Here is a 24,864-nt window from a genome sequence, read left to right as displayed (position 1 = left end):
CAACTGGTTGCTCTGAAAATGGCATGTCCAGGGATCCCTATGTGGATATTGGGGAAGAGGGTGGAGCGTGAAGTCCCTGGGCAGAACTCGCTCAGCCTTGGTAAACCGTACTCCTTGAAATCACCACCCTCTCCTTGGCACGGGGGAGCAGGCAGAGGATAGAGCCACTCTCAGGGCAGATGTATGCCTGGATGAATGGTGACAGCTCTTCCTTTTGGATGTCCCACTGTTAAAGTCCCAGGATCACCCACAAGGGGCCCCTCTTCTAACCACCCAAGCTTATGTATTTCAGCCTCAAAACACTTTGAGAGAATAAATAGGAATTGGGTTGTGATATTTGCGACCCATCCTCTCTGTAACCAAGCAGGATAAAGACAGTTCTATATTGGGCCCATTGTATTTTAGATTTCTCTTGGGGTAGCTGAACAATCTGACCCATTGGGGAACAAGGGACATTTATAATTGGGGTAAAAATCCTTGCTAGAAATGAGGTATCATGGTAGTCCCAAATGACAGGGTGGAAGATAGCCTAAATTGACACAGCACTTTCCAGCTTGAAAAGCACATTTATAAACATGATCTTATTTTGGTTTGGATTCCTAAAATGACCCGTGGGTGGATATGGCAGGTTTTACACCTGAGAAAATGGATGTTCAGAGATATGAAGTCGTGTGTACAAGATTGTCCTGGGGAACTGTCTCAGAGCCCACTGCCATACATCGAATAGGAGCCCCATGAAGCAGAAACACATCACCTCCCTGATCCTATAGGTGAGGAGACTGGGACTCAGAAACTTCAAGAGGGAAGGCTCCTGAGGTTTTCTTTTGGAAATGACTGACATGGGGCTGAAATGTAGAGCATCTTTTTCCATTAGTGGGAATCACTTTTTAGTACATTACACAGAGACAGAGAGATGGGGATGAAAACAAACTTTTCTATGGTCTAAGAATGAGGATTTGTTCAGCGCGTGATGAGGAGGGCATGTGCAAGTACATCCACATTGATTCCTGCCTTCCCACGGCCACTGAGCTCTCTTCTTCACGTGTCGTTCTCTCTGTGGTCGCACCTGCAGGCTGTGGAAAATATGTCTGCTTTAGGGACTCAAGGCTGTGGCTTTAGGTCCTCACTCTTCCACTTTTCAGCTGTGAGTCATTGGGCTTATTGCTTAACCTCTCTGAGCATAATCTCCTGATCCGCAAAGAGGAGATAATATCATATGCCTCCTGGGATTGTCATGGAATTTGAATAAGGCCAGTAAGTTCGCAGAAATGGGCTAGGCACACAGGAAGCAGCTGATTTTCCCTCCCTGGCATGTCTGGTATAGAACATAGACCCTGACATGTGTCCACTAAAGGTGTTGTAAGAAGGACATGGCCTGAGCAGAACTGAGGCCCTTACTCGAAGGTTGTCATGGAGAGGAACGTAGGCTCATAAAGCCAAGTTGTGCGGAATTACACCTTTACTCCCTTCAGGATAGAGAAAATGGCATGATAATTTTTAAAAAGCTATTTTTTCTTCTTTCAAAGGACAAAAGCTTGAGAGAGACATTTTGTTAAATTTTATATCAGTAAACGCTGTTTGCCAAGTAATATCTAAGAGAGGGAATCCTGGCCATTTCCTTGGACACAAGAGCCCCGGCTGGTTCCCATGCTCCTGGCGGGCTGCCGGTGTCCATGGGAGGGGGGCTCCCGGAGTAGGCCCCAGGCATCACCTGTGTCTCCCTCCAGCAGCGTCCCCCGTGCTTAACCAGAGCCTGGGCCAGGGCCTGTGAGGCTGAGACTGTCTGGGGTCTGATGCCTGCTGCTTCCTGTCTCACATCTCCCGCCCCCTGCCCCTCCATCTTCCAGGGGGAGCGACTGTCTCTAATAGGGTGGCTGTGACAGATGCTGTGGGAATTCTGAGTTTGGGATAATGAGCTGTCATATGTCATTTCACTTAAACACAATAATACAAATATTTTGATCAAACATTTTCTCCAGCTGTTGAGCGAAAGCAATAAAAGCAGCAGGGAGTGCCAGTGAATTCTCTGTTTCTGAAACGCTTTCCCCTTTAAAAGCTGTTGCCTGTTAACTCTTTCTGTCTCTGTCTGTCTCCTGTCCCTCTCCTTTTCCTGGCTCCTCTGATTTCCCACTGCATGCCTAGTCTGGGACTATAAATAAAGAGACTGAATTCAGGGACATGAAGAGAGTGAAATTGAGCACAGCTTTTTATTAAACATCCCTGAGGCTGGCCGCAGAGCAACTGCAGCTGCTGCGAACTTGTAAAACCTGGCTTGGCCTGGCCACTGCAGCCCAGCCTCGAAGTGTTTCCCCAACCCTCACAATCACATCCAACTTTTAGGCAACAGTCTTTTGAGATAATCTATCTTTGGTGGCACCAGGCCTTTGGAGCTCCCTGGCTGGAGTCTGGTTTCATGGCTGATTTCCATGGCACAGTTCTCTGGGCCCTTGCTGCTTACTCTCCATGCTCTGACCTGGCTTCTAGAATCTCTTCCTTCCCCCTCTCCAGGCAGAGAGGGATGTGGCTGCTTAAGGCAGGCAAAGTGGAGGGTCGGGAGTCTGAAGGGACCCTGGACACCCGCTCTTGGAGGATCCTAGCAGTTCTCCTTGCCAGTGGGCATCAAAGGTGTGGCCGCTTTGAATGCATCCTTCAGGCTGAAACTGCCAAGAGGAATGCCCTGTACCCTGCTCCCCTTTTAAACCATGGCCTCTCACTCAGCAATGCTACCAAGTTTGAAGTTTCTCCTGTGAGCCTGCTGTTTAGGGGTGAGACCAAATCAGGTGCTTCACTTGATACTGGACACTCTTTAAAGCCAGCCCCTTCCTGTACTCTCCCATCCCTCTCCTTTATTTCTGGGAAAGTGAGTTTGAGCTAACCTGCGTCCTATTCTGGATTCTAGGGACCCTGACTCCATCGATACTCTCCTCTCTCACTTTATTCTTCCTCCACTTCAGTGGCTCCAGTGCCTTCCACCCATAAACAGCATCAAAACACCCACACAGTGCTCCTGGCCTTGGGTCTTCTCTAGCTGCTGCCTTGTCTTCTCTGTTTGCAGCTGAACATCCTGGAGTGCACCACAGTGTTCACCCTGGCTTCTCCACCCGTCAGCTCCCTGCAGTGCACACACCCTGACTCCGGAAGCTGTGCATCTTGCCTGAAACTGCCTCCTCCCTCTGGCCCCTCGGATGCCCCTGACGGGTGGTTGTCCTGTGTCTCTTCTGTTTCCTCCTTGCACAACTCTGCTTCCCCCTCTCATCCCTTAACTGCCAGCCTCCCTCCAGGTTTCCTCTTCCTGTACCTTCCCTGGAGATTTCACTCACTCTGATGTCACCATCCACCCCTGTGACCGCCTCTCCCGCCTCCATCTCTAGGCTAGACTTGGCTCTCAAATCCCAGATTCACCTCCCTCCAGACATCTACCAGGAGCCTGGCTGTGGTGGACACCTCAAACCCCATCCATCTCAGGCTGCATCCATGCTTTCTCCTCCCTCCTCTTGTGTCCTCTCCTGCTTCCTTCTCTGTTGCTGCCTTGGTCCCAGGACCATCATTAACACTCACCTGGGCCAGAACCTTAGCATCAGCCCACCTTCCATCTTTCTCTTCTCACCCGTCTCCTGTATCCTTTTCTTCTACTTCACCCAGAGCCCCTCCTCCACCCCATTCATCTCCATTCCCACTACCCGGCCTTGGTTTTTTGAGTCTTTACATCTCTTGCTCTCCACCTTAATTTCATTCCCCTCCAACTCACTCTCCATGTTACCACCAAAGTAATACTTCCAAAAGGCGTGTTTGATCATTCCAGTCTCCTGCTGAGCCTTCCTTGCCCTCTGGCATGGTATTAAGAGCCCTGCACAGGCCTGGCCTCGTCTTCTTGCACGCTTCCCTGGTTCCTGGAGGGTCTCCAGCAGCAGCAGCCTCATCTGGGAGCTTACTGGGAATGCAAATTGTCAGGCCCCACCCCAGGCCTACTGAGTCAGAAACTGCTGGGGTGGAGCCTAGCAGTCTTCATTGTAACAAGCTCTGCAGGAACCTGGAGGCAAGGTCAAGTTGGAGGACCGATGCTGGAAAGCAACACTGAGCTGCTTAGGAGTCACCAGGCACACCCTTGCCCCTGAGCAGGCTGTGCCTGTCTGTGATGTCTTTTCTCCACACCCCTGGTCACCTTTCTGAGCAAGGCTTTTCTTCAAGGAGAGGAGGTTCCTGTGGCCCTCATCCTTCCCCTACCTAGTCCTCTGCCCACTGCTCCCTCATGTGCCCTCTTTGGACCTGGGATGCTTTTGAGCTGTTGTGCTTGTGGTGGCTTTGTGACTCCTCAGTCTACATACTTTCCTACCCTCTGGGGCTCCGTGGAGCAACCTGCTTGTTAGGCTCTTGGAATCCGTGAGCCCTGGGACCTGGCAGTGTGCTTAGGTCTGCAGAGTGAATTTTTTTTTTTTTTTTTTTTTACAATTTATTTATTTATTTATTTTGACATAGAGTCTCACTTTGTCACCCAGGCTGAAGCTGCAGTGGCTCAATCTTGGCTCACCGCAAGCTCTGCCTCCCGGGTTCAAGCAATTCTCCTGCCTCAGCCTCCTGGGTAGCTGGGATTACAGGTGCCCACCACCATGCCCTAATTTTTTGTATTTTTAGTAGAGACGGGATTTCAACGTGTTGGCCAGGCTGGTCTCGAACTCCTGACCTCAGATGATCCACCTGCCTTAGCCTCCAAAAGTGCTGGGATTACAGGCGTGAGCCACCGCACCTGGCCTAGTGAATTGGTTTTGACTTGTTCCTGTATTCAGCAACTACTTACTGAATCCTGAGGTGTTAGGACTGAAGCAGCCCAGAACAGAATTCCTGGTTCTAATTGTCCTATCTAAACTTTAAGAGTCAGCATCACCGGGCGCGGTGGCTCAAGCCTGTAATCCCAGCACTTTGGGAGGCTGAGACGGGCAGATCACGAGGTCAGGAGATCGAGACCATCCTGGCTAACACGGTGAAACCCCGTCTCTACTAAAAAATACAAAAACCAGCCGGGTGAGGTGGCGGGCACCTGTAGTCCCAGCTACTCGGGAGGCTGAGGTAGGAGAATGGCGTGAACCCAGAAGGCGGAGCTTGCAGTGAGCCGAGATCGTGCAGCTGCACTCCAGCCTGGGCGACAGAGTGAGACTCCGTCTCAAAAAAAAAGAGTCAGCATCGTTGAAGAGCTAAGAACAGCTGAGTATCAACCCAGCAATGATTTGAAGGGTGGGCAGTGCAAGGGAGGTAGTGACCTTGAGGGAACTCCCGTGACTCCTTCCTGAAACTTCCTTTAAACCCCAAGAGCCTTCTTGGGCACTGGCCTCTCCTGCTTGATGTCCTCTCTCTTTGTTTCCTTAATAGGATAACGCAGAATGAAAGTCAATTTTTGGTATTGTTTTTCTGCACTGAAGAAGGGAGTTGGACTTTAGCGCTCAGTCCTGAGTTTATTTGGGGAATGTGCCCCTTTCCTGATTTTTACCTCCTGAGGACCTCTGGCTTTGGATAAGAAAACAGTCTTTATTCTTTGGGGACAAATATTTTTCTGAAAGCTCCCATACGGGAGTGTTCTCTAACTCTTAAGTGTCCCCATTAATGTGTTTGTTTTTTTTCTTTTGTAAGTTTGTTACATTAGCATTTAATTATTCTTCATGACAGTATTAAATTTCATGAGTGATTTATAGTTATAATACAGACTTGTATGATTTATTGCAGTTGGCATTTGAGGTTTACCAAATTCTTAAGAACCATAAGCACTGAAATTGCTAATCTGACCCTGTCCAGAACAACCACAGCATGGGTGAAACCCCAAATTTAAGTATAATAGGAACAGCTGCACTACCAACCCCATTTTTATTTGATGTTACTGTCTACTATTTGATTTGTTTTTCTAAGACCACCAGAGCGAGCACAAAAGAACCAGCGAGTAGGCAAGGCTAGGAGCAAAACTGCAAATTTATTTTTGGTCACCTAGCTTCAGGGAAGAAAGTGGGTAGGGAGAGGTCTGTCAGCCTCCGGCAAAGGAGGCCAAGAGAGTCGCGCGGCGGAGCTCTTGGGCGGAGTTCCTAATGCAGTCCCGACAGGAGTCGGGGGCTGGGAAGTCTGTGCTGCGGGCTCACCGGGAGCGGCTTTTCTGGGAGTGGGAGGGCAATAGGCCAGGCACTGGCGTGTCGGGGGGGCGTTCCGCAGGTGTGACCAGGTAAATCTTGGTCTCTTCGGATTGACGTCACCTGGCGCATGCCCAGTTGGTCTGCACCTTCCCGGGCGCCGGCTGCATTTTTGCGGGCGCGGGAAAAGTTGGTGATGAAGAACCCGGAAGTGAGCCATCTTGCCTCCATTCCTCCAAACACTATTGTGGTGCCCGTATATGTGTGGGACAGTGGTGGTGGGTATATGTGTTTCTTACTTAGAAAAGAAACACATTTTTTACAGGCATGAGCCACCATGCTGGGCCCCCTTCTGTTTTTGAAAACAAGAGCCCAGCCAGGCATGGTTGCTCACGCCTGTAATCCCAGCAGTTTGGGAGGCCAAGGCAGGTGGATCACCTGAGGTCAGAAGTTCGAGACCAGCCAGGCCAACATGGTGAAACCTCATCTCTGGTAAAAATACAAAAATTAGCCAGGCATGGTGGTGGGTGTCTGTAATCCCAGCTATTCAGGAAGCTGAGGCAGGAGAATTGCTTGAACCCCAGAGGCGGAAGTTGCAGTGAGCTGAGATCTCACCACTGCACTCCAGCCTAGGCAACAGAGCAAGACTCTGTCTCAATAAATAAATAGATAGATAGATAGATATAATGAAATAAAATAAAAGATGAGCCCCAAATCCTGTGCCCTCGATGGATACATATAACCTGTCATCTGTTGGTCAACCAAGGAGCTGACACTGGTGTGTTCCTCCTATGGGTGGTTCTGAGATAAAAGCCAGGGCAGTGCGGTGCCCACTGGACTAAGAGTCAGGGCTTGCCTGCTGTGCGACAGATGGCTTCAAACCTCAATGGGCAGCTGACCCTGCCTCGGGGTCTCTCGCAAAAAAGAGCCCAGACTTTAACCTGCTCATGGTCAGCCCCCACAGTGTTTTTAGTGTGCCCCAAGTCTTTGTTGGGAACAGCGTTGTCTCCACTCCTGAGCTGGAATCCTGACAGCACACCAAGGGCTTTGCGCTCCTGCCCTGGTTGTTGTCTTGAACTTTCCATCCCTGTGTCCTCTTGCTGCTCCAGCCCATGTGTTTTTCAACCTCTGGCTGTTGCTTAAATGAATAACTATCTTAATGAGGTGTTGCTTCATTATTTTCACCGGGGTAGGGGAGGTGTAGCTGCTCACTTTGGTGTTTTCTCAGATGACTTTATCCACTTGCATTTTGCAGAAAAAAAGGTGTGCTCTTGGGCTCTGCCTTCTCCTGCACGGGTGGTGTGGATAATCCTCCAGGGTCCTTGGCCGCAGGGCAGATAATCTCTTCGGGGTTATCTGTTAATTACCAGTGAATGTGTGAAGTATTTGTGCAAAGGCTTTTGAAGTGAGCTCCACGCACTGTTGCCTGGGCCGCCACCGGCCCTGCTTCCCGGGCGGAGGGTTTGGAGGCCCAGCTTGGTTCCCCTCAAGTGCTGGTGGTATTCTCTTGCTAAATTGTTTGCCTTTCTAATGAAGTGAACTGTTTGTTTGACTCTGTGGTAGAAGGTATTTAACCGGGGACTAAAGTAAACGTTGGAGACATTCAAATAAGCCATGCATATCTGCTTTGTGGAGGGAAGGAAAACAGTTTGGCCTCACTCACCTCCGGGAAGAGTCGTTAAGGAACTGTTTAAATAATAAACTGAGCCGAGCGAGCGGATATTGCTGCAGCCCAGTCTGGGGCTTTTGTGCTAGTCCTGGCTGGCCTGGGAATTCCTCTGCAGCGGCCACGAGGGGAGAAGAGAGCGGTTGGATTCTTGCAGTTAGTAATTGTGATTTATTTATGTGTAGAGGGACTTCTGCTGTATTCCGTCTTGATTGAAACAAGCGCAATTAGCCCTCAGGACAGCGGGCCGGTAGATGGTGACTGTGTTAGCACAGTGTGCGCAGGCCCCAGTGGCAGCAAGAGAGCGTCGTTGTGGGGTTGATGTCTGGCCTGTGTCCTGCCAGATCCGGCCTGGCTAGGGACGTGCTGCCTGCTGGGCTGGGTTCCTGGTGCCTGGGAGAAATGTCTGAGGGACTGGGGCAAGGGGATAGAAGTGTAAGCCCGAGGCAGGGCCTGGGTGAGGTAGGAGACCTGTACCTAGGCAGTGAGGGCGGGATGTGTGTGATCACCCAATGTACCCATGACAGTGTCTGTTAGCAGCTGTTAGCTTTTGTTGTCGGCAAGGGTGGAGCAGGGAAGGTTGGAGGTGGGACCCCTTTTGTGGGAAATACAGTTGTACTCAAGACCAGCTCCATAGTTTGTGGGGCCCAGTGCAAAAAGAAAATTGGGAGCCCTTGTTGAAAAATTACTAAGAATTTCAAGATGGCTACTATGTAACGTTAAACCATGCTCGGGCCCTTCTGATCACAGGCCCAGGGGCTGCACAGGCCTCGGTAGTTGACCCTGCCGTAGCTTCCAGAGCACTGTAGTCAGGCAGATCTGAACTTGAGGCCAAGCTTTGTCAGTTGCTAACTGACTTTAACTTCTTACCTTCTCTATCACTATTTTCTCATTTGCAAAATAGGATATGAATACCTACCTCCTTGGATTGTCATGTGGTATAAACAAGAAAATATATGAAGAGTGTCTAGGGCAGTCCTTAGCATGTGTAAGTGCTCAGTAAGTGATAGTTCTTTTTTGAACATATTTGTAGCTGTAACTTTTTTTCTTTTCCCTGATGGTTAGGCTGAGGACAGTGTCTGTCTATTGTGAAGTTCAGGAGACAGAGTGAGGTCCTTGCCACAGACCTGACTTAGGGACAGCGATATGGAGGCCTCTTCTTGAGTCTTATGATCAGAGAAGGCTTGAGGGCAAGAGAGAAGCATGGCATGAACCTTCAGATTACTTGCAAAGCTGAAGACGCCCACATGAAGTTGTTGACTCTCATGGTAACTTGGATGTTTATGTTGAGGAAGAAGAACTTAGAAGGAACAGTGACTTCTTAAACGTGGGTACAGTCACGTGCTGCCTAAGGATATTCAGGTCAAGGACTGACCACTTGTGAGACAGTGGTCCCATAAGATTATAATGGAGCTGAAGAATTCCTATCAGCGAGTGACATCAGAACATCACTTTATTTTTCGTTATTTTTCATAAATTTAGTGCAGCCTAAGTGTACCGTGTTTATAAAGTCAACAGTAGTATACAAGAATGTCCTAGGTCTTCACATTCATACACCACTCACTCACTGACTCACCAAGAGCAATTTCCAGTCCTACAAGCTCCATTAATGATAACTGCTCTCTACAGGTGTAGCATTTTAAAAACATTTTAATACCACATTTTTGCTGTACCTTTTCTATGTTTTGATATGCTTAGATACACAAATATTTATCATTGTGTTACAGTTGCCTACAGGATTCAGTATGGGGACATGCTACCTTACCGTTATGGCCTGTGAGCAATAGGCTATACCATACAGCATGGGTGTGTAGTAGGCTCCACCATCTAGGTTTGTGTAAGTGCACTCCATGATGTTCACACAATGAAACAATCACCTAAGGGCATATTTCTTAGAATGCATCCCATTGTTAAGAGATGCATGACTGTTATTTTAGAATTTATGAACCACCTTCACCTATGTCACCTGGGGCCTTGTACAACTTTGTGGAGTCAACAGAGTTCAGTCTTACTGGCCTTATTTTACGGATGAAAGAAAAATTATATTATGGCTAGAGTGATTATCGTAATTTGTTTTTAAAGAAATCTAGAAAATATGTCTTTAAATGTGGGGGACCTTTTCAGCTGCCTTGGGCGAAATGGAGAGCAGATGGATTCCCATGGGAAGGGTGTACCCAGCCAAGGATCACAGCATGCATCATTCAGTGTGCTGAGTGTTTGGCCTTTTCCTGATTTTGGAGTCGGGGAAACTCAGTAGGTAGGATGGCTTTTCTAAGGATTCATATTGAGGGTGATAAATTTTGTACAAGTATATATTGGTGTCAAGATGACCAGTAGGTTGCCATCAATTTGGTCTGTTGCCTAGTGTTATTAAATCCACACTTTGTTTTAAATGCTTTGTTTAAATCCCGTATTATCATGCTTCAAGTCTTTAGTAACACTTGCAAACAGCAAAGAAGCGTGAGAAGCAGTCTTGCACTTTGGAAATGAGTGTAGGCCACACCCTCTGATTAGTGGAAACTCATTGAGGAAGTGCAGATTGGGGTCATCTTTGTGTGAGTGTGTCCGCTATTACGCATTCATGTGTTGAGGCTGTAGTCCTCAACTGTGGCTATAGTGATTATCGTAATTTGTTTTTAAAGAAATCTAGAAAATATATCTTTAAATGGGGGAGCCTTTTCAGCCACCTTGGGCGAAATGGAGAGCTGGGCCCACACCTAGGGCTGTAGGTGTGGACCCAGGCGTACAAGGTATAGATGCAGATTCCAGAAGTAGACCATGTTCTCTGTCCTTAGAGGCCCTTGGAGCACATGCACATCATTGACATCAGATACCTACCAAATATAGTTTATGAAGACTGAGGCCCATGCATTTGGTCTAGAAGCCAGGGGTCTCTTTGTAGAGAGGGGGGAGACGACTCAATGGAGATCACATTCGAGCCTGAGTCTTTTTAGACAAGGTGAGCAGCTGCTGAGTCCAGATGAAGGGCCAGTGAGATCACCCACTGAGGCTGCAGAATCGGAAGTGGGCAAGAGAGCTTGAGGCCTCAGGGAAGCACAGGCAGCAGACAGCCAGCGGCCTCGGCTCAGTGAAAGCAGCCTCAGGACCAGTGCCTCCCCAGGAAGGAGAGTCCCCAACAGAGCCCAGCTGAATAGATTTGTTGATACCCCCAAGCCTATCATCCTCCCCAGTCCTAAAACAGAACGCTGGCAAACTGAATTCCTCTGGGGTGTGTCTGAGCATATTAGCTTGTCTGAACAGCAGGAATCATGGAGGGGAAGAGTAGGAAATGAGTGGCCCCTGCCTTTTATGGGCATGGCGGGCTTGCGGGCCCAGGCAGGGTGCCTCTTGCCTATAGCATAGGTTAGACATCCAAGGCATTACCATAGGAGCAGGTGCTCTAAGGGGCAGTCGGTCAGAGATAGTCTGAAATTTATTCAGCATTCCAACTGGAATTAAGCTAATAATCAAGATAGGAAGTCAGATGAGATAGCAAGGAAGGGAAGGGTAGCCAACAAGAGAGGAAGCCACTAGTGGGAACTTCAGAGAGTGGAGCTTGGAGTAGTTCTGAACCAGCCTGCAGGCAGCTGTGGGGCTTTTTATCTGCATGTCCAGGAATGAGTATGAGGTAGCTGCAGAGTGGATGGTGGACTTGAGAAGGCATTCTAAAGAAGAAAGACTGAGGCCCATGCATTTGGTCTCCTATTTCGGACTCCTTCAGATGGTACCATTTGATAGATGCTCACATAGCCAGTGTCTTTGAGGTGTGTATAAAATGTGCAACTTGTGGCTAACCTAGGGTTGCAGAGAAAGGATAAATAGAAGAAAAATGGGGAATGTTTTCCACTTGTACTCCCATGAGCCGAGAAATGTGAAGTGGATTTTTTTTCTTCCTAAGCAGTGGAGGATTCTCTCCCTTTTCTCTCATTTCCTTGCTCTTCCCTTCAAGGAAGCCATGTCGTGTGCTTTATTATTTTACAGTCATGATGAAAGAAACCCTTAAAACAAACTCTTTGCTTAAAAGCTTTGTGTGTTTCTTCAAACAATGATGCTTCTTAGACAGTGAGGGTTCGGAGTTTAAGGGACAAGAAAGTGGAGCCTTTTAATGCTCCCAGTGTGCAATAAACATGCTGGAATTTCAATGGATTCCAAAGCGTAACAATAATAGCATTAAGTACATGCCAGAGTCTTTGATGTTATTGACAAAAAAAAAAAAAAAAAAAAAGTAGGTGGTGGTGGGGGCAAAGGGGCCCCTGTCATTTCTGTCATGAGCTTTTAAACTTTTGACCTCCAACCTTTTGTGTCAAAGAGCTTTTTCCATATGGGTGTTAGCAGCCTGATCAAGTATCCCGAATTCACCAGAGCCATCAGTGTTTCCCTGATGGGAAAGGGCATTCCGAGTCGTGGAAAGGTCCCAACCAGGAGTGTGATTGCTGAGCGCCCACCAGTGTCTGCCGTGTCTTAGATGTGGGGTAGGGTGGTGAGGTGCCCACATGAAGTTACTCACTGCCCAGCAGAAGGCAGGCAGCCTGGTCAGGCTGGAAGCTGCCCTAAAGAGTGCTAGGATTTGTTCCAGGGTTGTGCATGCATCTGCTGGGCCTTGGCTCTGTGCTCACTCTGAACATGGGAAGCATACAAAAAACTGCACAGGGGGGATTCCAAAGAGGAGACAGCCCATACCTGTCGGTTCCCCTCATTTTGCCTGTTGTTGGAGGCCCCTTAGGTAGAAGGAAGTGTCCTGCAGTTTCCAGGAGGGATGGCTGGCTTGGTCCACCACTGTCGTTGCATGGCCTCACTTTCCTTTCATGTCTTTCCTCCCCCTTTTTGCCTTTCCTAGAACAGACATTTATTGAGTTCCTGCTGGGTATACACAGATAAGTGAGCCTCTTCTGCCCTCACACCCCAGACCTCCTGGGAGGGAAAGAAGACAGTTCTGACCTGTGGGTATGTGCACCCTGGCAGGGACTCATCCCCATATTGCCTGGCAGGAAAGGCAGTGTGGTGTACTCACCCGCATGGCTGTGCTGGTATAAACTCTGTGTTCAGTAAACGCACTGAGGATGAGCACAGGGCCCTCAGAGGACAAGGCGGTGGGGAGGACATGATGCGGGTCCAAGTAGAATTCCTCGGGTCGTCCCTACTGGTTCCAGCCAACCTGAAGGGAGGTTATGGAGAAGGGAGGAAGGAGCACGCGATCCCGCAGAGCCCCTGGGAAGCCTGACGGAGCGGGAGGTGTTTGTGTTGAGTCTGGAAGTGGGGGTAAGACTTAGGTAAGAGGGAATTTGTCCTCAACTGAGGGGACACCATAAGCCATGAAGTGCATGGTACCTGAGGGGGCACTGACTCTTGGATGGGGAGGTGTCCTGAATGGAGCTTGGTTGCTGGGGCCTGAAATTCATGGTGAAGAACTTGGACTGGAGTGGACAGGCTATCCTGGGCCACTATACATTTTGGGAGAAGGGAGGGATATGGTTCAGACTTGGTTTTAGGGATGCTGGTGTGGAGAGTATAGTTTAGATAAGAGATGATAAAAAGCCTTAACTCTGACATTGTTGTGTCAAGAAGTAGAACCCTGGTTCTGAAGTAAAAAAGACACATAACTCTACTACTGTCTCCCCATGTAACACTGGAGAAGGTCAGTTTCCCTGTCCATAAGAATGGGCGTATGAACAGTACCTGCTTCTCAGGGTCAGGCCGCAGGAAGAAATAAACGAGGTGAGTCTAAAAGGCATTGCACATGCCTGACCTGCATTAAAGTATTCAGTGAATTGCACTTGTGTTTGTCATGATTTGTTTTATTATTTTTATTAATTACTATTTATGGGACAAAGCTTGGAAGACCTTTAGCTGTTGATTTACAGGAACTACAGATGGAGTGGATGGTCCAGATGAAAGAAGCAGAGTCAATAATCCTTCAGAGCTTCTTGTCTGGTGTTGAGCAAAATGAATGTGCCTCATTCATTTCTTAATTGCTACAAAGTTGCCAACCAGCACACTCTTGAAATACTGCTGGTCTTCCAGAGACTTCCAAATATTTCTGGAAATGATTCTTTATGATTGGTGGCAGCATTCTCTCTTGTGCAACTGTGAGGACAAGGGTAAACCTCTTGATATGCTGAACCTGAGCCCCAACAATCTCTGGCAGGCCTGCATTTGTGCTGCCTGAGAGCTCCTCAGGCTTGCTGTCTCCGAAGCAGGATTGATAGTTCATGAAGGTACCTGGGTTTCCCCACCCTGGCAGGGATCACGCTTGAAGTGCCAAGTCCGGTGTGCTCTGGTATTGGACTAGAAAGAGCACCAAACTTGCATCATAAGGCCATAGTTTTATGCAACACTGGGTAGATCATTTAACTTCTTTGAGTAGATAATAAAATTTTCCCTTCTTGGTTCTCAGGATTGTCTTGATAATAGAACTTAAAAAGAAACAGACTCAGGAGAATAATGATAACGCTTTGGGAATGCTTATTTTATGTCAAGAGGATTCCTTAACAAGATGTATACTATTATAAAACATACTATGTTATTTTGCTTTCACATCTTGCTACTTTCTGCTAATTTTGCAACACTGAAAGCTCTTTTTGCAGCAGATTAATTTTGAATAGAATGCAACTTCCAGACCTCCCCTTTGTGGATCAGTTGTTGGTTTCCTAACTAAACCAGACTTAGTTTAAACTTCTGATTCCATTAAGAATCCCAGTGTACTGAGAAGGATAGATCACTTGAGGTCAAGAGTTCAAGACCAGCCTGGTCAACATGGTGAAACCTCATCTCTACTAACAATACAAAAATTAGCCAGGTGTGGTGGTGGGCACCTGTAATCCCAGCTACTCGGGAGGCTGAAGCACGAGAATCGCTTGAACCTGGGAGGCGGAGGCTGCAGTGAGCTGAGATTGTGCCACTGCACTCCAGCCTGGGCAATAGAGTGAGACTCAATCTAAAAAATAAAAAAAAAGAATCCCAGTGTATATTTTTAGAGCTATGTAACTGTGACTTTTGAATTTTGTGATACAAAAATACAGTCTTTGATGTAAAAATTTGTCACTAGTAACTAATTTCCATTTTTAATTTCCAAGCGTATTTATTGTCACTGAAAATACACCATTAGCATATTTCAGAGTAAACAGATTTGTCACTTCTAAGTGATTCCTTATATGTTTGCATGTGATTTCCCTGAGAGAGTTCTGCAGTTCAGCTAGAATGGATGTAAACCTTTCTTTATTTCTCTTTGCTGCCTTTCCCTCTGGTTATTTTTTCTCTCTTATCCTGGCAGGAAAGCTGAAAACAACAAAAATGTTGGATGCATATATGTGGAATCACAGGCAAGACACATTCCAGAGTCTCTGTTTGGAAGGATGTGATTGGTCAGCCAGTAGGTAGATGTGGTTCTCTTTCCACCATTGGGCATCCACTGGATGTGATCTTGAAGGGAGAAACATGCAACTTAAGGACAGAAGAAATTAGAAGTTTCCAGAAAGGGGCGAGATCAATTGTTGGTTCACGACTGAGGACATACTTGAAGCAGTAAAGGCAGAGATTTCTTTTGTCAGTTCACTTGCGGAGGACCATTTGGCATTTTCTTGTGGGAAACACATGATCGTGTTTGTTGAGGAGCACAGCAGGGATCTATCTGACTGTTTAAAAAAAAGATGAATTGTAGGTGTGACCAGAGTGTAGCGATGGGTAGTATTTAGGTCTAAAATGCTAATTAATTCAATAGTCTGCATGCTTACACAAAAGAAATGATAAAAAGCTTGTTATTTGAGTAGCGGGGAATGTCCGTGGAAGTTTATACACCAGGAGTTAAGACTGTCGGGTAGTTGCCAGAAGTAAAAGCTTATTGGGTTTTAGAAATAGCTTAGTTTTTGTTGTTAATTAGTGTTTTATGTAAACTTGTATTTGTTTTACTTAATTTATAAGATAACTTCAATTTTCAAATGCTTAGCTACTGCTGTTATTGCTAGATTTATGGTTAATTTCATCCATTTTCTTGAAATTTGTCTACTTGTTACAGGTTTTGCTAAAGGTAGATGAGATATCTCGTTATTGATTGATGATTAATATGAACACTTTTACTATATTAAGTCAGTCACACAAGTTGGCATTTAAGGAAAGTGCATTGAAAATATTTGACGTACCTAGTGTTATTGCTTAAACAACACAATAAAGAAAAAGTTGATTTTTTTTTCAAAATTAATACTTTCTGCAAATTACTTTATCATGGTACACTGGAATAGGGTTTATCAACCTTTTCCCATAAAGGATAAGATAGCAAATGTGTTAGGCCACGTGTTTTCTGTCTCAGCTGGTCAGCTCTGTTGTTGGTGTGGGAAAATAAAGCCATAGGCAATATATAAGCAAATGAGTATGGCAGTATTCCAATAAAACTTTATTTACAAAGCAACCTAAGGGTCCATCATCAGATGAATGGATAAAGAAAATGTGGTACATATACACAGTGGAGTGCTATTCAGGCATAAAGGAGAATGAAATCCTATCATTTGCAACAGCATGGATGGAACTGTAGGTCATAATGTTAAGTGAAATAAGCCAGGTGCAGAAGGAACTTGATCTCACTTATTTGTGGGACCTAAACATTAAAATGATTGAACTCAGAGAGATAGAGAATAGAAGGATGGTTACCAGAAGGTAAGAAGGATAGTGGGGATTGAGCAGGGAGTGGAAATGGTTAATAGGTACAAAAAAAAAAAAAACAAGAAAGATTGAATAAGACCCAGTGTTTGTTAGCACAGCGTGGTGACTATAGTCAAAAGCAATTTAATTGTACATTTTAAAATAACGAAGAGAGTATAATTGGATTGTTTATAGCACACGTAATAAATGCTTGAGGTAATGGATACCCCATTTGCCCTGATATGATTGTTATGTGTTGCATGCCTGTGTCAGATTATCTCATGTGACCCATAAATATGTACATCTACAAAATTAAAAAATTTAAAAATAACTTTATTTACAAAAACTGGCCCACATGTGATAGTTTGCAGATTCCTGCTATAGCATATACTCTTCAAGTTAAGGCTCCTGCCATTGTGTAAAGTTACAAAATAATAGATAATTTAAAAAAAAAGATTCAGGGCATTTTTACAAGATTTCTAGAGTATGCTAGAACCATAGCTTCTTTAAACTTGCATTACCCTGCAGAAGATCGTATAAATAAGATGTCTCATTCTGATGACTCTGGAGGAGTTTCTAACCCCATGTGATATGCTTGTGAGACCAGAAAAAAGATTTCTAGTGCTCCATGAGGTGATGCCGTGAGGATCCTGCCCAGCAAGTCCACAGCAGGGCCCTGTGGGGTAGCACTCCTTAGATTCCACTCACAGTAGATCATGGCGGGCCACAGACTGCCTTGCTCAAAACGTGTTGCTCTAGACTCTCCTTGTTAGGTTACCTGGGGTGTCCTCAGAGGGTGGATCAGCTCATTTCTGGTGCCATGTCATCCATAGGCAGGAATTGCAAGGTTGTCTGAGTTAGTAAGTCAGTCTGGGTCTTGGAGTCAGTCCAAATGGCCTCCCACAGTGCACTGAGCCCTGGAAAAAGGTCTTGCAGGCACGAGGATGATGACTGGAGAAGCTCCATGGTGGGAAGAGACAGTGATAAGGCCTGGGCTTCCTCTCTACTATCTCACTAGAGTGAGTTCTTGGCAGTCGGATCTCTCATTCTCTCTCTCCCGCTCTCTCCCTCTCCCGCTTGAGACATTTCACTTTATAGAAGCTGGATGGTGATTTTGGTTGTAGCATAGCGGATGCTGTTTAATGATATTTCTGCTAATGGCAGATGATTGAATGAGTTTGAGGGAACTGGCCATTCCTACAGGCAGGACTAACTCTAATGACAGAAAATCATCTCTAGCTCAGATGTCGAGTAAATTCCAAGGCCAGTGTACAGACGACTTCAGTATTTAAATCATCCATGAGGACTTCTGCACTTGGCAGTTTACTCTTGCACTGTTTCCTGGGCACTTTCAGACCATTCAAGTATCATTTGGTGAATTACTCCAGGGCACTAACTGAGAGACTTTGATCTCTCTTTTTTAATCTGCAATTTTTGTATGTAAATTTCAAACCTTAAAAGACAGTTTCCCAGGATGGCATCCAAGAGATCTTATAGCCTGAGGATACTAAAACTATTTCTTGGGAGAAGGATGCAACTAGAGATAAATCTCCAAGTGTCTTTCTCAGTTATTCTCTGGCTACAGGTTTTATGATCAACCCAGGCTGTTGTGAAGAGACCTAAAAATCAATGCCTCTCATTTCTAATGAGATCCTTAATGCCCAACATGATGACAGCCAGTGTGAAATGGAATACTGACAACTCTACCCAGCACAAATATTTTTGCTATGCATTTCAATTTAAACATGTGTCAAGCCAATTACATAGTTATAGGGTTTAAAGACTATTCCACTCAAGCCTGGGAGAGTACACACTCTTCAAATCTCTGTTTAGTGTAAGAGGACTCGGGCACAATAGTCAAACCTCTCGCAGGTCTGTAATAAATCATCTTTGCAACCATAAGCACGTACAGTTGACTGCTTACCACTGCTCTGCAGACCCACCCCCACCTGGAAGAATTTTAATTCCCTCAGTAAAATTGATTCCACCAGTTCTGCACATTATTCTCCCTGTCTTCCATTTAGCCCGTTAGTTTGCTGACAGTAGAGTACACAGCACTTAGCAGCTGGTTTGTGGAGCCATCAGTCAGGAAATTGTATGATAAATAGGAGGTAGCCAGGTTTCGTGGCACTTCCTTCTGCTTCAGCAGTTTTCGCCTGACTTTGGAGAAGTCATCATGTGGTGTTTTGTCAAGGGGCAGGGCAGGAGATGGCTGCGGTGCGGTAACTTATTACACATACGCTTGAGTTATGATGCGTCACAGCTGCGCTGCTCACGTGTAAATAATAAACCGTGAGCCGGGTAATTATGGCGGCTCTGGCGACAGGGGCCTGTTCTTGTCATGTGGGTTTTCTTGGACAGCTTTTTGGGCCAGTGATGGAATATGCCGCTGAGCCACATAGAAACGACAAACCTAGACGCCAGCGAGGCAAGTAGTCAACGTTTGAGGATTCAGGAGCATTTTTCGAGAAACGTGTTAGGATTAATATCATGGGATGCCACGTATGTTACAGGACATGCCCATACTGCTTTTCATTCTTCATTTATCCTGTTAAGCTATAGTCGAGCACGTCTTGAATTGGAAGAGGGGTGTTCCATTGCATTTTCCCAGAAAGTGGCTTCAGAGGTGTGATTTCTACTAATAACCAACACAAGGTATAATTGTCCACACAGACTTCTGCAATCCAGGAGAAGTTATTTTAAATTTAATCAAGAGGGGAACGTAGAAACAGTGAGACACTTAAACCAAAACCAGATGTCTTTGGTCAAATCAGATCATATCCATTAATTTTCTGTTCTTTATTTAAACATAATTCTTGAATGCAGAATTCATAAATTTTCTTGGATCATAAATAAACATTTGGTGCAAACAGTGTTATAAGACGCATCACCTACTTTCAGCCAGAATTAACTTTTAAATTCACAGAACACTGTGGACTCAACAGTGAGAAATGACAGCTTAGTACCCCAGTAATTGTGTTTTATGTTTTCCTCTCAAATTTGTTGTTGCAGTGCTAGGTCATTTTCTCCTTTATTCTGAAAGCTGGAGAGAGGGTGAGAGAGAGAAAATTTAAATCCTGAAAGAATAATTTCTTGAAAATGAGAAGATGGCAGTGTCTTTTAAATGTGCGTGATAGCATTGTAGGTTTTCCTTGAGGAAGAGAATTTTATACTTGTTGGGTAGACGCTTTTGATTTTATAGGATTAACTGGTTGGTCTTCCCTCCATACACATAATCACTGCAACAATTATAAACACTCATATAAAAGATCGTGACTGTTACTTCGGGGATATATGAGGCATACTTTAAATGTGGAATAAATTCACACATTTTGAGCAAAAAACGTGGTTTTGTACTTTGTCATAATTCATAGTTGCACCCACATAGAGAAAACCAGATACGGTTGACACCCACTTATCTGGTGGAGAGAATTTCATCATGCAGAACACAGCCAAGAGCCATGAAATAAAGAAGTGAAAATACCTTCCAACTCTGACATAGTTGTCAGTGTCCCTCAAAACAACCGCATAAACTGGTGCATGTGCGATGCCCTGAGGAGGTGGGTAAGACTTTATGAATGCTGAATTCACACCCCATTCTAGTAAGTTTATTTCTCTGATTGCCAAGAGCAGATGATGTGTGTTAAGTAAGAAGTCTGCAGGGGGCATGCATGTTTGCATCGGCAGCAATAGCTGAAAGGTGTGGAAGAGAAAGAAGAGCCACCCCCATATTTCATGGCCATCCACCCTCACGTGGATTTGAATCTGATTGATTTGGGTTTGTTTAAAAGTTTAAAATCAGTAAACATCCACTAGTGTATGTCAGGCTTTCAAAAACGAGTGCAAAAGATGACCCCACTTGATTTTATGTTGTTTTAAGAAGGATGCGCAATTTCCTTTGAAAATGGTTAAATGAGATAGAATGTTGGGCTCTACAGAGGGTGACTTTTTATTGTCAAGATGGCTGAGCTATGTGCAGCAATGAAGCTGCCAACATTGCTGAATAAACATTCAACTTAAATTTTCAAGCATAGCAAATCAACGGTCACAGAAATGACGGTCACAAAGTACAGTGAGTCACTGACATTTTCAGTAAAATAGTCCTCTGGGAAGTTTTCTAGATTCTAGATCTGGTGGTAAACTATAGAATTACAGCTTCGGGTCCTTCCCTGGTAGACCACAGAGCTTCTATGAATGCTATACTCATCGTTTTTTACTCTTACTGGATTTTTTTCTTCATAAACAGGGTCTTAGATTCTTGAAGGCAGCAGGGACAAAACCAAAACAAGGGAAGTAATGTACTATAGCTTTAAAAACAGATTTGTTGTGCTTATATTCTAGTAGTTGCTTGTTGAAGAAAATTTGGAAAATAGAGAAATGGATAGGGAAGAAAATCAAAACCACCTGAATTCAACATTACACACATCTAATAATCATCCATTTCCACCCAGTTGGGACGGTGGTGTTGCCAAACTCAGGGGATGCAGCTGACTTCAGGGGGTGCAGCCACCTCTTCATCTGTGTGTTTGGCATGGCCTCGCAGCCTCCCGCACCCCGTGGAGATGCTCTGTGCATTCTTAGGTGGTCAATCAGAACCTGCCCGCGGAGAGAGGGCCCCCTTTGGAATTGCCTTTAGAGACTGCTACCCTCAGCACCAGGGCGAAATAGCTGGAAGCCGTTCTGAGGCTTGTTGGTGTACACATCAACCCTCAGCAGTGTTGGCTCTGGGCAGGCTCCCAGCATGACCAGTGTGGACCCGTCACATTTGAAGAATTTGCTGTCGTGTTTAGTCTCATAGCCATGGAGTCAAACCTCTGGGTTTTGGACCCCTTCATTTTGCTTCTTGAAACTTGGAAAAACCTTGACTCATCAGTCATGCTTCTAATTATAAAATCTGTTAAAACTCTCTTCAGTTTTTACAGTGAATCACTATTTTTTTAAAATAAAAGTTTATTTTCAGAGACAATGGGTGTAAGTTACTAGGAATAAGTGGGGGTGGGAGAGCTATTTTTAAGGAAGGGCACACACCCAGCATCTCAGGAACCCAGAGCGTTGGACTGGGTAAAGGCGGAAGCAGGAGGGGACCTGGGTCCAAGATGAATGTTAACACTACCTTGGGAGGAATTCCCTGAGTTTGGCTCTAGATCTCTCGCTGTTGAGTGTGAGTGGGTCAGCTTTATCTCTTCCAGGCACGCTGCACAGTATTTCTCTGGACAGGACATAGATTTGCTGTCTTTGTGTGGGGACTATGGAGGCCTAGCCCAGGCCAAGAAGGAGGGGAATATGTACTTAATTTTAAAAAAAGAAACATATGCTTGTGTGTATATATCAGCCACAGATTCTAGGGAGCCTTTCCACTCTTAAAAGTATGGTGAGCATGGGAGAAATGAAACTAGTATTTGTATTACAATGTCTTTGTTTAAAACTTAACTTGACAATGTAGTTTTATTTTTCAAATAAGTGTGTTCTACTCTGTTCCCCTTGGCTTTGTGGCTCCCTTCGGCCCTTCTCCTCTAGTCAGCCTATCTTTCAAGATAGGGAGCCTGTGTTGTTCCTCTGTTTCTTGCTTTTCTGTCTGGGTTTGAGCTGCAGTCAATCCCAGGCTCTACCTTCTCAGGTAGGTGCAGGCACTACTTACTTAGTCATACTGCTGCAGTACCTCACACAACCTCTTAACTAACCTTAAAGATTCTTAGATTAAGTGTAAGTAGTGAAGATATAATAGTATAGCAGTGTTGCTTTGTGAATTGGAATGCTATTTGAAAGTGTTCATTTGATATAGATTGGGCTCCCTCTTTTTTTCAGACCCTCCTCATCTTTTCCCTGCCTTCCATCCTCCTGTACCAATTGATGCCAGACATCATGAGGGCCGTTACCATTACGATCCATCTCCGATTCCTCCATTGCATATGTAAGTATTAACACTTTCCTTGTTAGTGAAATGGAATGAGATACTGGCTTTTACCATCTCAGGACTTTTTGTTAATGGCACGTCCACTGGGCTTTGAAGATGTGATAGAAGTGTAAGATTTACTTTTGAAATCTAGCAAGCCTATCTGTTCGTGGATTCACTGAAGCAAATCCTTGCTGTTTCCTGAGGAATGCCTGTCACACTAGGTAGTCAAGTATCTCCTATATATTTTGCTGACGTGTGTTCTGTGGGCTGTAAATACTAAATTAAAAAGTAAAAACCTAATGGAAAGTTACCACTCAGAATATGTATTTGGTCGACATTAGGTTTGAAGTTTTTTATGTTCAAATTTCTGTCACACGAAAGTCCTGTTCTGGGGATCACAAGGAATTGTAATGAAATTTTTATGGTAAATTTTCATATGTAAGTTGACCAAAAGTCACTTGATGGATGGGAATGTCACCCAAACAAAATGGCAAATGTAATCGAGCACATGGTTTACAGAAAGATAAAAGGAAAGAATGCTGGTGGTAACATACTTTAGAAAAGGAAAAAGGAATCTCTTGGAAATAAATACCATCTAACTTGGTTTGGAGGAAATAAAGGATGGTGGAGTTGCAAAGTAAAACAGTATTCTTTTGTAGTACTATCCAGGAAACTGTCATGTGCTATAATAAGGGGAGCCACTCTCTGGGATGGGCTGTCCCTTGCTCTAACGGCCTTGATATATACATTTAGTCATATCTAATAATCACCCTTTATTTGGCGACAGTAAAGTTAGAAAAGCACAAATAATACTTTGAAGAATAATGCTGGTTATTCAGATGGTAGATTGCATCTCCATGGCTATTAGTTACAGCTGTGTAATTACATATTATGCCAAAGAAAAATGAAGTTGTTTTAAAACAAGTCCTCCTCTGTGAACAGAATTAATTGATATTAACAATCCTAACTACATGCCCAAGTACACATATAATATTTTACCAACAGTTTTTTGGATCCATCTCCCATTAGTGAATTGTAATTTCAGAGCAGATTTGCCTGGAGGTAAGTAATAAATCTGTGTTGCAGACTTCTATAAGCATTAAAGGAGAAGTGGGTATTTATAGAGAGAGAATGCAGAAACTTGTGACTTATTCTTTGACTTTTCACTGGAACACAAGTAAGTATTTACAGGGTTCTGAAGCCTGCTAAAAATACCATCTAATGAAACCAGGAGGCCAATTTAAAATTCCCTATACAAAGGGAAGGAAATTCCTAGTTCAGCCTGAAACATGACATGTAATTCACCCCGTTATACAGAGGTTTTATGGTACAGATGTGACCACATGGATCTCAGATGAGGATCTGCCCCATGGTTCAGTGCATGCAAGGGCCAGATAGGCCTTGGAGACATGGATCGCTGATTCCTCCCAGACTGGAGCCTTTGTGATGTAGTTAATTTAGGTCAGATTTTCTACGGAATTTTGGAGGTCTTCATTCTTTCAGAAATGATGTTCTAGAGCAATTTTTTAAAACGAGTTTATATTACTCCCCTGCATTCATTATAGTTTGCCTTGTAAATAAATGCAAATATGAATTTATCAATAAAAATCCCAAGTCTTTGTTCTATGGCAGAATATAACAGTAAGCCCTCCTGTAGCCTCCACTGTGTGTTCTAGGCCCTGCTTACTGACCTGCATTGGCCCATGGTGATAACATCACAAGACAAGATGGGTCACATCCAGACCGTCCTCGTAGGCAGATTTGGGGGAGTCACATTTCAGGTGTACTGTTGAGCTGGGTTTTCTTTGGATTTCAGTTCTTCCTGCTTTTTTTAGCCAAGCTTTGGATACTTTAGTAGCATCTGACTAAATCGTTCTCTAGCAGCCTAAATATATAATTATCAAAAAGATTGATAATGTAAAGCTGATAGATAATCCTGAGCCTCAAAAGAGAAGTCCTGAAAGATTCCAAGAGGGAATATCATTGCTGCAGGCACAGAGAATGGTGAGCTTATGGTTTTGTGGCCTCCTGGGACTGCCTGGTTTTGGTGCGTCCTGGCAGGTCCCCGGGTGGATACTATGTTTATGAAGTGGGCCCAAGGAACCTGGGGCATGTCACGCACCTGTGTATTTGTGACTGACATTCTCTCTGCATTGGTCTAATTGGCCTTCCCTCGCTGCATGGTGAACTCCTGCTTATATTCATCCTCAAGGCCCCTAATTTAAGGGTGGTCCCAGAGACTGTTTTTGTAGCACCTTGCGTGTAGCTTTATTGTGATGCTTTTCCTCTTACTTGGTGATTTATTGTTAACAGTCACCGCACCCTGCTAGTTTCATGGGCAGTGCCCAGCACTTGGTCAGGCATTTTGTAAAAGATGCTCAGTGGACACTCACATTGACCCAGTCTGAGAGACGGTGGAGGAGCAGTCAGAGAGCTCGAATTCCTGTTCTTGTGTTGCCACTCACTTGTGCTGTGGACTCTGGCCACTGACCTTTGCATGTGTTGGTTTCGTTACATGGAGATAAAGCTATCTGCTGTACCCAGCTCTTCAGATCACAGGGGGA

The 24,864-nt window shown here is 44.9% G+C and overlaps 1 protein-coding gene across 1 annotated transcript in view; it reads left to right on the top strand.

Moving 5' to 3' along the window:
- Positions 1-24,864, top strand: part of GLI3 (GLI family zinc finger 3) — a 279,810-nt gene that overhangs the window by 140,903 nt on the left and 114,043 nt on the right. Inside the window, exon 4 of the mRNA XM_033193853.1 lies at positions 22,210-22,315. Within this exon, the coding sequence (XP_033049744.1) occupies positions 22,210-22,315 (106 nt within the window). The remainder of the gene's footprint in view (positions 1-22,209; positions 22,316-24,864) is intronic.

The sequence above is a fragment of the Trachypithecus francoisi genome, unplaced genomic scaffold (genome assembly GCF_009764315.1).
Source record: "Trachypithecus francoisi isolate TF-2019V2 unplaced genomic scaffold, Tfra_2.0 Lachesis_group4, whole genome shotgun sequence".
NCBI lineage: Eukaryota > Metazoa > Chordata > Mammalia > Primates > Cercopithecidae > Trachypithecus > Trachypithecus francoisi.
This window is presented reverse-complemented; position numbering and strand designations above follow the sequence as displayed.